At 33.5% G+C, this 13696-nt stretch overlaps 3 protein-coding genes across 5 annotated transcripts; 2 read left to right on the top strand and 1 right to left on the bottom strand.

Moving 5' to 3' along the window:
* Window positions 1–114: 114 nt before the first annotated feature.
* On the bottom strand, window positions 115–9186 carry LOC108566923 (DNA repair protein RAD50). Its single transcript, XM_017927058.1, has 2 exons — window positions 9054–9186; window positions 115–4041 (listed from the first exon to the last, which is right to left on the bottom strand). The coding sequence occupies exon 2, from the start codon at window positions 4033–4035 to the stop codon at window positions 115–117; it is 3921 nt and encodes a 1306-aa protein (XP_017782547.1). The 5' UTR covers window positions 4036–4041; window positions 9054–9186.
* LOC108566922 (coiled-coil and C2 domain-containing protein 2A) lies at window positions 4185–9027 on the top strand. The gene is made up of 13 exons (XM_017927057.1): window positions 4185–4199; window positions 4258–4844; window positions 5083–5444; window positions 5676–6016; window positions 6068–6540; window positions 6603–6965; window positions 7017–7331; window positions 7386–7527; window positions 7580–7747; window positions 7797–8075; window positions 8124–8390; window positions 8445–8789; window positions 8839–9027. Exons 1-13 carry the CDS (start codon window positions 4185–4187, stop codon window positions 9025–9027), a joined length of 3846 nt encoding a protein of 1281 aa, XP_017782546.1.
* A 2248-nt stretch (window positions 9187–11434) lies between the features above and the next one.
* Window positions 11435–13406, top strand: LOC108566945 (diphosphoinositol polyphosphate phosphohydrolase 2). Of its 3 annotated transcripts, none has more exons than XM_017927094.1 (4): window positions 11435–11513; window positions 12030–12227; window positions 12903–13058; window positions 13122–13406. In XM_017927094.1, the coding sequence occupies exons 2-4, from the start codon at window positions 12129–12131 to the stop codon at window positions 13314–13316; spliced, it is 450 nt and encodes a 149-aa protein (XP_017782583.1). In that variant the 5' UTR covers window positions 11435–11513; window positions 12030–12128; the 3' UTR covers window positions 13317–13406. The 3 variants fall into 3 exon arrangements, with proteins under 3 accessions (XP_017782583.1, XP_017782581.1, XP_017782580.1); XM_017927092.1 differs by lacking the exon at window positions 11435–11513 and adding an exon at window positions 11520–11771; XM_017927091.1 differs by lacking the exon at window positions 11435–11513 and adding an exon at window positions 11520–11860.
* The last annotated feature ends 290 nt before the right edge of the window (window positions 13407–13696 follow it).

Here is a 13696-nt window from a genome sequence, read left to right as displayed (position 1 = left end):
TGTAATTTAATATTTTTGAATATTGCGTGTAGAAATAAATATGCCATAAATATAAAGAAAATAATACAAAATATATATTTTAAATTAAATAAACATTTTAACAAACGATTAAGTTTATAACAACTTAGAAGTGATGACAGTATTTCCGTTATTGTTTCTACTAACATCATAATAATATTTCAAGCAATCAACAGAGCGAAGAGTTCTAAGAAATTCTTCGTCGTGGGTGATGATTAGAAGTTGGAAGTGCGATTGCTCCTTCCTGGTTGCTACAATATTGGCCAGAGATTGACTTAAACTAGAGATGTTCTCCCTATCCAAATTAGTAGTTGGCTCGTCCAGCGCCAAAATGCTGCAATTTGAGCTGAATATCTCGGCCAAGGCTATGCGAATTATGAGACATGCAAGAACTTTTTGACCAGAGCTGCAATGACCCCTCATTTCAATTAAAGTGTCTTTCTTCTTCTGCATAACGCGATAACTGTATTTACGCCTGTTGGAGGCTTGGAATCCTATGTCGCTCTCAATTTCTATATAGTCTATATCATTTCCTCGGTAAATCAACCTCCATAGTTGTCGAATGTTCTTATTTATTTCCTTCATACGATTTCTATGCATAGTGCAAATTGCATTTTCCAAAGCTTGAGAGTATATCTTCGTTTCTTTTATAGTTTGTTCGATGACTTTGGTTTCGATGTACATTTTCATGAAATCGGCATCAACGTTCTTATTATTTGGTTTCGATAGATCTTCTTCCAAATCTTTCATAACATTTTCCAGTTCCTCTATATTACCTTTCCTAGTCTGTATTGATCTGTTGATCTGCGACGCTCTATTTTCTAATTCCACCTTTTCATCTCTAATTGATCGGTAGTTAAGGTTGCCAATTTTTTCTTTTAATTTAATCAAATCGGTTTCAGTCGTATCCTGTTCCTTGCGTTTCTCGCGTAAACTTTGATTATCCTTCAACGATCTGAAGCAATTCTCCTCATTGCTAATGCACAACTTGGTATCGTTAATAGACTCGAATAATTCTTCTCTGGCTTCCACAACACGGGCTTTCATTTCATTCACCTTCTCAATACTTTCCAGGTTCTCGTTAAATAGTTCATCAAACTTTTTCACAGACAACTGTTTAATACGTGCATTCCTTTCGCATATATCTTTATATTTACTAGAATATCCATGATATTCCGCATTTGCCGTCTTTATTGTTTCTTCATTAGAATCTTTATTCAAACTTAGCTCTGCAATCTTTGAGTCTAAATCGCTTTTCATATCGATGAGAGATACTTTAAGTTCTTCAATATCGCATTGACATGATTCTTCCTTCTCGTTAATTTCAGCAATGCGTTCTTCCAGTTGCGGCCGTCCCTGCATATACTTCTGTAAATCCAATTGTTTCTGTACTACCGAATTCTTCTCACTACGTAACTCTTGGCAACGTTTGTTATTAGACATCAAAATCTCCTGCTGTTGATCACAACTGTTTCTCGCATATACTAAATCGATTTTTATTTGTTCTATTTCCGTTTCAACTTGCTGCAAAGAATGATCAGAATCTAATTTAACCAACTGCTTTTCTAGCAAATCTATCTTTGCGTTTGCTCTCGTAATATCGATTCTGTGTTGATCGATTAAAACTGCGCTGCTGATAACCGAGGAGCAAGTTTCAACAATATTCTGAGGTTCTTTCAATTTCGTTTTAAGATCATCCAATTCTAATCTAGAATTATCTAACTTCTGATTCAGTTCCGCCAACTTGGCAGTGTATTTTGGAATAAGCGTTTCTTCTAATTCTTCTATCTTATCATGGACTGGTTTTAATTGTACAACGGATTTATTCAATTTTTCAGTTTGAATTAATTTTTCATTCATTTTCTCCAATTCGTTGGGAATTGAAATAATTTTACTTTTCATAGTGTCTACGATTTCGGTGATTGCATTTTCTTTGTTACTGAAATTCGTGGTGCAAATTGGACAACATTTACTAGAACTAATATCTTCGACGAACTTCTCATACATTACTTTAGCAGCTGACCATTGGCCCTTATTCTTTTGCAATCTATTAATTTTAACTTCCAGCTCTTTGACTTTTTCGTTATATTCAGTATCACCGCACAATGTTTTTACTTTCGTGTTGTTCTTCTCTAACTCTTCTTCGCTCTGTTTCAACAAATATTTTGCATGTTTAATTTCTGATTCAAGCTGAGTGACTTTCTCTTGCGTTCTTGTTATATTCCTATTAAAGTCGGTTACATTTTTATTATTGATCTGTTGTAATTGTTGAACGGATCTTTTCAAGTCACTTTCTGGAAAGGTTTCAAATAAGACTTGGAATTGATCGAAATTGTTGTTTCTCAACTTTTCAACTTGATTCTTTTTAGAAAGGACATCGCATTTCAAATTTTCCAGTTCACTTTCAGTTACTGCATTTTTGTGTAAAATTTTATATTTACCTTCGAACTTCTTCAAATTTTCCTCCAGCGTTCTTATTTCTCGTTTATCGCTGTCAATTTTACTCTTAACTTCTTCCTCTTTAAATACGGAATTAATTCTTTCCAAATCTTTATCTATTTCCTTGATTTTCTTCTCGTACGATTTAAGCCTTTCATCGGATACATTCAACTCATTAAGTTTACCATTAAAATCTCTAAACTGCCTTTGCAATTCTTTAATTTCCTTTTCTTTTAAAGATATCGCTTGCTCAGTTTGAACGACTTTCTTTCTGCTGTTATCTACGGCAGATTGCATTTCCTTTTCTTGTGTCTTCAAGCTGCTTAGCATCTTTTGAATGTCCGCTTGAAAATCGTCGACAGCTTTTTTGAGTATTTTCATGGAGCCTTCAGAATCATTATCGATATCAATTGATTCAGAATTAATATGTAAAGCACCCATAAGATCAACGATCTTCTCTTTGCGCTCCTCCAGTTTACTAGCGTAATCTTTCTTTTGCTCCTTTATCTGGACGATTTGCACAGTTTTCTCCTGAATTATCTTCACCAATTTTTCTTCCTGTGCACCCAATTCTTGTTTTTCTTTCTCTAAGTCTTTGAGTTTATTCTCATGCTTCTGCTTTTTCATGTCGAATGATTGAATTTCTTGCTGCAACTCCGCATCGCTACCGGCAAATTCAGTTTTAATATTGGCTTTGATTGTAGCTTGAATACTAATTAAATTCTTTCTCTCGCTTTCCAGTACAGCCAATTTGTTCTGTAACTGAATGAGATTCTCCTCGATAGTTATAATTTCCGAGAGCCTTTCGTTGATCGGACGCAATTGTTCCTCCTTGGCTCTTACTTCATCTTTGACAGAATCGTATTTGCTCTGTTTTTCTTTCAACTGATTTTTTTTACGATTTACCTCTTCCCGCAAACATCTTATCCCGTCTAATTTAGTTCTCAACAATCTGAAGTTCTCTTCCTTTTTACGCAATTGTTCTCTCAAGTATGTAACGCACTTGTTGTATTTGGCGGAATCAAAGATATCATCAAACTTTTTCTTTACGTCTGAATCTTTATCTAGCGGCCATAATGAACTCTCCTGATGGCAGAATATAACGTTATTCAATATTGCTTTCGGAACACCGACTAAATTTATGATCCACTTGTTTATATCATCTATGCGATTATCTAGATCGTTCTCCATTCCGTTTTTGCCAATATATTTCAACGATGAATCTAACGTGCTGAACTTCAAACCGCCGCTTATGGTTTTCTCGCACTTCATCACCCTTATAACATTTGCAATATTTCCACGGGAGTCTCGAAATTTCAATTTTATCGCGCCCTTAACGTGGGGAACATGATGCATGTAGGGATTGCTGACGAAGCCTTGTGCTGCTCCACTGCCTCCGCCACCAGGAAATTCCCCTGTCAGAGCATGCTTGATCGCCTCGATAATAGTTGTTTTCCCGCAACCATTTTGTCCTAAGAATAGAGTCAGCGGCGAGTAAAATTTGAAACATTGTGCATCTTCTTTCTCTATTCCATAACTTCGTATTCCGGAAATGTAAATATTTTCCAACCTCGACATCTTCCCCTAAAAACAGAAGAATATTTAGTCAAAACTCGAGGCACAACAAATGTATATTATACTAAACATCGCTTAGCAACACAAGCGTATACTCAATACAAACAAATCCATTCATTATTTTTGTTATAATCCTAACAATCAACTGAGACATGTCATCTCTTGCTGTAAGTATATTAAATAATAATTTTATCTTTAAATTTTCTCATATTGACTCAAACATAGGAAGAAATAGAAATGTGCGATGTTTCCTCGAGAAAATCATCGAGTAAGCAGAGTTCATCTTCGAAACCGCCTCGACCGATTCCAGCGAATCGAAGGATTAGACCAAAGTCGCAGATTGATGTAACATCTGATGATATATCAGAAATCACGAATTCCGAAAGCACGAGTATATCGGATGTACGTTCCTACAGAGACAAAATAAAAGACAGATTTATGACGGTGAAAAACCAATCGCTAAAGAAGACAACAAAATTGAAACGGTTCAAAAGCCATGCGAGCAACATATTAAATTTAAATAAAAGCATCGAGTTGATGAGACGTGAAAATCTAGAGATAAATGAGCGTATAAAGCAGACGCAAGTTGTGGTTCAGGAAAGCGCAGGAAATATTTCCAAAACGGAGATGTACCATTTCTTTTGCGAATCAATCGAAGATAATTTAGAAACGGATGTTCAATTAAGCAATGCAAATCAATCCACAGAAGACTTGCTTTCATCAAGTTTAGTTGAGTTCAAATCAAGAGCCGATTTGAAATTAAACGAGATTTTTGAAACAGAAAGTAAAATATTTTGGAAACCATCATCAAGGTAAATAATATACAGCAATATAGAAGATACATTTAATTCACTTCAATTATAGAAATTTACTAAGCAACAAAAACACAATGCCTGAACTAAAAACTTACGAAGAAGGCGTGTATTCTCCAGGAAAACCTAAAGTACAAAATAAATACATTGTATTAATACATAACAGACTCATAGCTAATGACGATATGTACGTATAAGAAACTTATGTATAACTAAAGTAAATATTAAAGTGTTTCAGATATTGGTTCAACAGCGAAAATGAATTAAAGTTTTTGGAAAATCCTTATAGCGAAATAGCGTTTCGCCCATTTGACTACTCTTCAATATCGAAATTGGAAACTTTCTATCATAAAGCATCACTGAATCCACCAATAGAACTGAGCGGTGTCACCATCTCAACTGATGCAACTTTGCAAGTGGATATACAAAGTCTGAAGTTTAAACATCATTCACTTTTCAGTGCTGAACACGTCTTGGAAGAATTATTAATTCGATTATATGACACTCATCGCGAATTTGTTGTTAGCAATAAGATTGAAAGGCTAGAAAAGAAGCTAAATGCTTTGAGATTAACAAAAACTAGCAGGGAAAATGCAGACAGTGATATAAGTTGTTTAATATTGTACAATGCAAAGATAAAGAAGCTGCGAGAAGATTTTTTTAATGAAAGTAAAATGTACAGGGATAATATGAAAAACATCTTAAGGACTTGGAAAGGAATTAAACAAATTAGACGAACGAACAAGTATTCAAGCACATCAATTAAATTAAATATAAGAAAGGAAATTTGTGAAAGCAATTATCACGAAATTTTTGAGGTTTGTTTTAAAGAAATTATTGATGAACATGAACTGGAATTTGAGCAACACTTAATGAAGTATAAAGAGGAATTGGCAGAATGGAAAAATGATAAAACTAAAGTACCCAAACCACGAAAACCAATTAAAGATATAGATGTAGAATTAATCCGGGATGACTTACAAACTGTTTTCCGAGATTCAATACGAGTTTCTGGTGAGCCTAAATTATCTTTCAACATTACACACGACAACGAAGTTACCAAAATTGTTGAGGACAATCAAGAGACTTCTCGGAGGTGTGCATTGGAAGCTTTAAAAATCCAGATGAGATTTTTATGTAATGATGTCGAAGTTTGCAAAACGAAGCCCAAGGTTTTATCCGAAAATTTTACATGTTTTTTCAATGAAACATTCTCTATAAAGTTGTCGACAGTTCCGGAATATTTTTCTATCGAATTATATGAGACCTCGAAACTATTCAAAAAGAAAATTGTTGATATCACAGTCACAGCTCCACATCCAAATAAAACGAAGAGAGACAAACTGTGCGAAATGTTGTTTTCGACTAAAGAGGAAGTAGTTCATAAACATGCAGGTGTCGGTTGTGGTAAAACAATTTCTGAAATGTTTAAAGACACTAATTTAGATTTTAACGATTGTTTGCAAACTAGTGGCTTTTTGAATTATTCACTGTCTTGGAACAACCGATTAAAAAACGACTCAGCGCCGAATGAAATTTCTGAAATATTGCATAACGGCGTTCTTGACTATCAAAAACTGGACGATTGGACGCAGAAAAGCAACATTGACCCAGAAGATCCAAAAACTGCAGTTATTTTTAATTATTTGAAGATGACCAAGAGTGAACAGGAAAATAGAGAGCAAACATATTTCAGGTTGAAAACGTTTTAATATATATATATAAAATTGTAACAAATTTATAACAATTCTCTTTTAGATGTGATCCATTCCTAAGCAGCTTAGAGATATGCAAAAGAGAAGATTTAGAGGACAATATTCGCTTCAAGTTATTGGAATTGAGGGACAAAGGAGAGCCGGAGTTTTCAGGAATGATTGTTCCCAACAGAATAAAGGAAATACCTGAAAATATATTCACCAACTACAAAAAGAGAATAGCAGAAGAAAATCTCGAAGAATATTTGCAAGAAGATGACTATGAAAATGAAATTAACTCGAGGCGTTCGCATGGTCGAAAGTATCTGCAACAAATGCACATGAGGATCTTCCAAATGTGTAGAAACACAGATCATAATTTAACTTACGAAGACGTAGTAAATGAACAAGTTTTGCTTTACATACAGTAAGTGGAAAAATATGTAAATTGAATTCCCACTATGTTTATATTTTTTAGGTTGTACGTTAAAACCATCATACATAATGTTTTAAATTGGTTTAGATTCCAGCCAAATCCTAGTAAATCTTTACCGAATCTAAAGCCTTACGAAACAGAGGCTCTAAACATTATCGAAAATGCCGCTCCTCCGAAAGTAAAAATAATATTGTTGAGTGCAATCAATATTCCTACACGTTTCGATACAACCGATAAAGCTGATGCAAAAGAAATCCATCCTTACGTTGAGATCTCATTCGTTAATGTTAAAGTAAGGAGTAAAACGAGTGAAGGAAAAGACGCTTCCTGGAATGAGGAGCTTAAAATATCATTAGAGTATAAAACTAGTCCTTGTGCTAATTTAAATATTAATTAAAACTTTACTTGCAGGACCATAAACACGGATTATCTAAATCCTAATGCTTTAATCGGGTCACTATCAATCAAATTATTCGATGATCTCGACGAATCCACAAAAATATATTTAGGTTGTGTACAAGTTCCCATCTCTGCAATATTTGAATCAAACAAGGTAAGAATAACGGTAAAAGTAAATGAATGAAATCATGTTTCGTTCCTTTCAGATGGAAGGATCGTTTTTAGTAAAACTACCTGAAGTTATAATTGGGTATAAAAAAGCACAGGAAGGTATTAAAAATGTAAAAAAGACAAACGACTTGCAATCCTGTGACACTTATATAAATATGAAAATTAGCACTGATCACAATGTACCGAAATTATACCCAGATATGGTAATTTCTCATGCAAAAAGCAATCATATTCTAATGTAATTATTTGTAGAAATCATTCTCAACAAATGAACCTTCATATATAAGGCAACACGTTTTAGATTGGAACACTAAATATAATGAAACGCATTTGGATAGGAAGTTCTCTGCATTAGTGTTTGACTCAAATGGAAAAGCCACCTGCATCACAAGGTTCATAAAACCGTTGGAGCCTCCACAGATTATTGAAGATGATTTTGATATTACCCTTGACCAGTGTGCAAGGTACATTTCTCTAATCCCTGTGACTAATGCTAACAAATTCTACCAACATATGTGGTTAACAACTGAAGTATGTAAAACAAAATGAGTGGTTTCTGTTCTAATTTTCATTTTTCAGCAATTACTGAAATTAGGAATTGGATCACTGATTGATCATGCTGTTGCTTTGATGTGCTTCTTGCTAAGTCTCAAATTAGAAGTTTGGCTTATTCTGGGATTTGGTATTCCTCATGGATCTACAGCTTACATTTTAATTAGAGAATATAATGTGGACTCAGATGAACCGACACACTTCATATATGACATAAGTACCTGCAAGAAATATAACATAACAGATACTTATTGTCCCCTGCAGAAAGTTTACTGCATAGTCAATGAATCAAATGTAATATAAATCACATTTTATAAAGTAATCTTGTAATATTTTGTTACATTTCAGATTTGGGGAAATATCCAAAGGAATGATGACATTACTAATATGAGTTTTGATTTGAATAGAAGATTTGATTGGATTCCATTGTTTAATCAGCAAGTAACTGCACCCACATACACTGTACAAAAGAAACTGTTGTATGTAACAACATATGATGTACAGAAATTGCAGTATTCAATTGAAAAGAAATTAAGAAAGAAACTTTCCAAGTTGCTTCCCACCAGAAGAATTGTTTGGAATCATTACATATCAAACAGTTTAAAACAAACTCTGAGCAAGTTTGAGAAATATGCATTGCATGGTAAGAAACTGAAAATGAAGGATTTGTTCGAGCAGTTGCAAACACACAAGGTAAAACTGCACAACATAAATGTTTGTAAAATAATTGTTTGTATTTAAGATGTCTGGCTACATTTACAATTATCCATTCAGCAATATCAACACCATAGTGAATGAAATTATTGTCGACAAGTTTCAGTTGGACGAAAACGATGATAAACTGGAAATGGCCAGTGCGGTTATTGTGCAATCTTACCCAAACCAAGTTCTTAGCATTTGGTTAATCTTATTAACAATAAATTCTATATAAACGCGCTTTTGATTATATACACTTACCTTGTTTATCGACCTATGTCAAACAACGCAAGCAAATATCAAATTATAACGTTTTAAATCCAACTTGTCCAATGAGATTTCACGAAATATATATAAAAAAACAAATGATTTCGACCGGTCTGACCGAGCTGTCAGACTTAAAATACAAAATTACCGCCAATATTTGACAGTTAAATGCTAAGTTGCCAAATTTTAAATAATGAAGATACAAATCTGAGAAGAAATATTCTTCTTCTTCTTTTATAAACCTCCACTCCCTCCACTTAGCTTGTGTCAAGCACAATTTCGCCAGCTACCGCCAGAGAAGAAATATACTTATATAATTTATTTTTAATTTATACTTCAAAAGGTATACTTTATCAAAACTACAAATTTTCTTTTTTTTGTGCTCTAGTCAATTAAAAAAAAAATAGGGGAATCCCCGCTGTAGAAATGCACCAAGTATTTTTATAATTGAAGAAACATTATCAAAGTAGAGAAAAACCTCATGTTAAATAAACTATTGCAATTAATGTTTATAATTAAAATTATCTATATGTATTGATTTTATATTTGTGTTACTTTTGCAATAACCATTATTATTATTGATTCAAACATGGAATAAATAATATTTTCAATAATTTTCGGACATTTTTCAGTGGAACCTCACATAACAAGTAATCTTTATAACTAGGAAACAAGTTATAACAAAAATGACTTTTTTAACGAGCGACGTTTCGTATAACGAGTTACGAGGATAAGGGAAGTCCTGGATTGTGCACCTGCTACATCATTTTCCAAACTTGTCTTCTGATATTATGTGTGATTCTTTTTATGCTAAGTTTAATAATCCTTGCAAAACTAATTATTTTGTGTTTGTTTGTTTTATGCATTCCAGGTTAATTAATTCCGAGATAGGAGAAAAGATGAATATTATTCACGCTCCTAATTATATATAATTTCTTTGAATAAACGTAATACATAACCTTTCCTGAGTATTATTTTTTGGCATGGCGTTACTAGTAAAATTTGGAACGGATTATGCTCGTTAAGCGAGGTTCCACTGTATATTAATTATTTCATAACAAATGTGATAAATTTAAAAAAAAAAGATGTAATTCGAAATCCGAAGTTTAAAGGCCAAAATGCAACACTTATTATTGTTGTCAAATATAGTGTATGACACAAAAAATACAAGGATATAAGTTCTAATCTTATAAAAGTTTCTATTGAAAGGATTCATTTGAAATCAAATAAATGAATTCACATTAAGAAATACAGTGGAACCTCGCTTAATGAGCACCTCGCATAATGACCATTTCGCTTAACGAGAAAAATGAATAGAAAAATGAGAAGAGAAGTTCCGGATTGCACGCCTGCTACATCACTTTTAAAACTTGTCTACATATATTATGTGTATTTTTGAATATGTTTTACTATACGAGTAAACATCCGGAAATTTTGGAACTCGTTAAGCTGCATTATCATCTATTAAGTAATATATACGACTTTAAATGATAATATCAGAAGTAGAAGTCATAATTTGTAGAACGTTATTAATATTCTATTCAGGAACGACCATTTAATGGTGGTATAAGACTACAGCTACCTGTGGCAGACTTTCTGGCAAAAGAAATCGGGGATTTTAGTTTTTCTTAGTATTTTCTATTGTTACTTGTAGAAAAAGAAAAAATGGGTGTTAGTGGTATCCAGATTTGCAAATTCATAGAAATACTGTATGAATAACAATTCTAAGTATGCGTTTGGACCAGTGGCGAAACTTCAAATATTTGCAAAAAAAAATCACTCGGATTTTTTTTTATGTAACGAGGTATGGTTTAGACATATTTCGGGGCCTAAAGCAAATTTTAAGTTTACTATTTGAAAATCAAAAGCAAATCCGCCGTTCCCCCGCATTTTAGGGTCCGGCGCCATTGTAGTTGCTTTTTTTTTTATTAAAAAGACGGAAAAATTTGAAGCCTTTCCGATTAAAATTGTTAAAAATAAATTGGCTTAACAAATTTAATGTTTTCAATTTACAAGAAATTAAGCAAGCTTAGATTATATTAAAGTAAATCTATTAAAATGATACTAATATAAACAATGAAGACAAACATTCAAAGGTTATTATATTTTAAACTGAAATATTTGCTGACGATCAATGCAGTCATTGATATAAATAATGAAGTTGCTGTTGGTTGGTATAACTAAAGATAACTAAATTTTTATTTTTATTCCAGTTTCTATTGGCAAGACTGTAGCTAAAATTGGAAAGTTTTTAAAGTGCAGAGTAAAGCTATGTACAAATTGGTTGGCGTTAAGTTAACTGAATTTACTCATTTAGTCTGTCATTGGTATTGGCGAAGGGTGAATCTGCCAAGTGGGAGATATCGTAATACGCGTGTGCCCTGCGAAAAGTGGAGACGTGGCAACGTCGGGAACAGCAGTAGAAGGTGACAGCTGGCGATAAAAGCAGTCAAGGTATATTACCAGGTTTATTCGCAAATAGCGGCCGGACAAAAGTCGTGTCGGTGTGAAATACAATATTTAGAGACTAGAAGAGAAGTCGTGAAACTTGCTCACAATGGGCATTAAGTTCTCCACGTACAGCTAGCTTACGGCTATCCAATCATTTCTTTCTCCGGAATAATTTTTATTTTTAATTGAAAGAGAGTGTGTGCGAGTGAGTGTATGTGTGTGCGAGAGCGAGTGTGTTATTACTATAGTTAATTTTGTTGTGTAAGTTGTTATTCCTCTTCTCCAAGAATATCCGAAATCATCCGTGCAGATGTTCATTGGCTCAGGTTGAAATGGATAGATATCATTCAGTAAGAAGAAAGTGTGATACTATTAATTAACATCGGCGATGGCTGTTGAATAGATTCCTCCTCCACGACGTTACTGTATATATATATATACACACATTCATATATATATATACACATACATACACACATATACACAAAAAAGAGAATTTAATAAGGAATTGTATTCCAGTATTTACGATAGACCGCTGTGAGAAAACACTTGTTACTAATTTCCCTCCCACACTTCTTCACCGATTGACGAAACTTGTATCTTAACACAAAACCCAACATGGTCAAAGAGAAGCCAAATTCCATACGCATTTACGACGACGAAGGATTTCGCCGACGAGCCGCCTGTATCTGTGTGCGGTCCGATGCCGAAACTGAGGTGAGTTTATCCAGCCACTACCATTACCTTACCTACCCTTCCATCAAATATCAAGAAAAAATTGCTCCACACATGTTGTATCATGTACATCTGTCATGTGCACACGGATGGTCGGTTGTTATGCAGCCAGCTCATCCGCCGGTGCAATTTCGGTCGTTGCTCCGTCCATTAATTGCGTATCATATCCATCAATTACCACCCAACAGAATACGGCCAGCAAATACTGAGCAGAAAAAAAAGAACAAATCGAAATTGAGACATATCGATAACAAGAATATCATACTCGATGTGTGTCCACATAGCAGATAACTTGCTGATCGTATTTTATTATATCCAAATTAATAAATAATTCACTTTTATTTTAGTGGAGTTTCCTGTTTCTGCTTACATAACTCATTATGATTTGAAAAAAAAAACTAATAATCTGAGAAATTTATTGTTCTTTGTATTCACTGATCAAACATACTTTGTGATTTATTTGTTTGTTAAGTGCTGCTGATGCGATACAGTGGAATAATTAAATATTTGTATAAGGCAAGACAAGACGACTCATGTCATTAAAATGCGTCATGTGATTTCAAGACAAAGACTATTTGGAAGCTGTTATGATTCCTTGGAATGTTATCTTCGATTATGGTTAACGTTTGTTTTACATCATTGTTTGCATATGTCTAGGTTCTGCTAGTTACATCTTCAAGGAAACCAGAAAAATGGATCGTGCCTGGAGGCGGCGTGGAACCCGAAGAAGAACCTAGCGTCACCGCCACTAGAGAAGTGCTCGAAGAGGCTGGTGTCATCGGAAAGCTGGGCAGAAGCCTTGGCGTTTTTGAGGTAATTATTATTGGGTGATGTCAGTTGTTGGACATTTTTGAATATAAATTTATTTCATTTCAGAACCGGGAACACAAACATCGGACTGAAGTATATGTGATGACGGTAACGGAGGAGTTGGAGGAATGGGAAGATTCAAGAACTATATCAAGGAAACGACAGTGGTTCACGATAGATGAGGCCTTGGAACAATTGGCTCTGCATAAGCCGGTGCAGCGTCATTATCTTCAGCAGCTAAAGCGCTCCAAACTTACTTGACTTTAATGCTTACTGTCATCATACGCTTCTGTTATGGTTATGTGGGTTTATATATTATGAATATATATGAAAAAAAAATATAATATATTACTTATTGAAATTTTGTATTGCGACATTAATGTGAGATATTTTAATTAAATTTGTAGTTTATAATTTCTGCAATAATATTCTCTACATTATTATCATTATTATAAGCATTCCTATGTTAGTCCTTTATATTATAAACAGTTTTCTTATTTATTATAACTATTATATTTTCATAATCTAAACTTATATAAACTTTAACAAAATGATATATTTTCTTATATAAATAAATATATTTAATTAAGAACGGCCATAGTAATTTTTATCTCCTCAAGTTTTTATCCATGCGTCTTTGA

Source organism: Nicrophorus vespilloides, unplaced genomic scaffold (assembly GCF_001412225.1).
Source record: "Nicrophorus vespilloides isolate i.1.1-1 unplaced genomic scaffold, Nicve_v1.0, whole genome shotgun sequence".
Classification (NCBI taxonomy): Eukaryota; Metazoa; Arthropoda; class Insecta; order Coleoptera; family Silphidae; genus Nicrophorus; species Nicrophorus vespilloides.
The sequence above is the reverse complement of the archived record's forward strand: the minus strand, read 5'-3'. Positions and strand labels throughout refer to the sequence as shown.

Bases quoted from the DNA above. Each gene is read 5' to 3' on its own strand.
- LOC108566922 (XM_017927057.1), top strand. The intron at 4,845-5,082 runs GTAAATAATATA...AAAGTGTTTCAG, and splicing joins TTTTGGAAACCATCATCAAG to ATATTGGTTCAACAGCGAAA. The intron at 6,017-6,067 runs GTTTTATCCGAA...TTCTCTATAAAG, and splicing joins TTTGCAAAACGAAGCCCAAG to TTGTCGACAGTTCCGGAATA.
- LOC108566923 (XM_017927058.1), bottom strand. From the start codon at position 4,035: ATGTCGAGGTTGGAAAATATTTACATTTCCGGAATACGAAGTTATGGA.
- LOC108566945 (XM_017927094.1), top strand. From the start codon at position 12,129: ATGGTCAAAGAGAAGCCAAATTCCATACGCATTTACGACGACGAAGGA. The intron at 12,228-12,902 runs GTGAGTTTATCC...GCATATGTCTAG, and splicing joins GGTCCGATGCCGAAACTGAG to GTTCTGCTAGTTACATCTTC. The intron at 13,059-13,121 runs GTAATTATTATT...ATTTCATTTCAG, and splicing joins GAAGCCTTGGCGTTTTTGAG to AACCGGGAACACAAACATCG.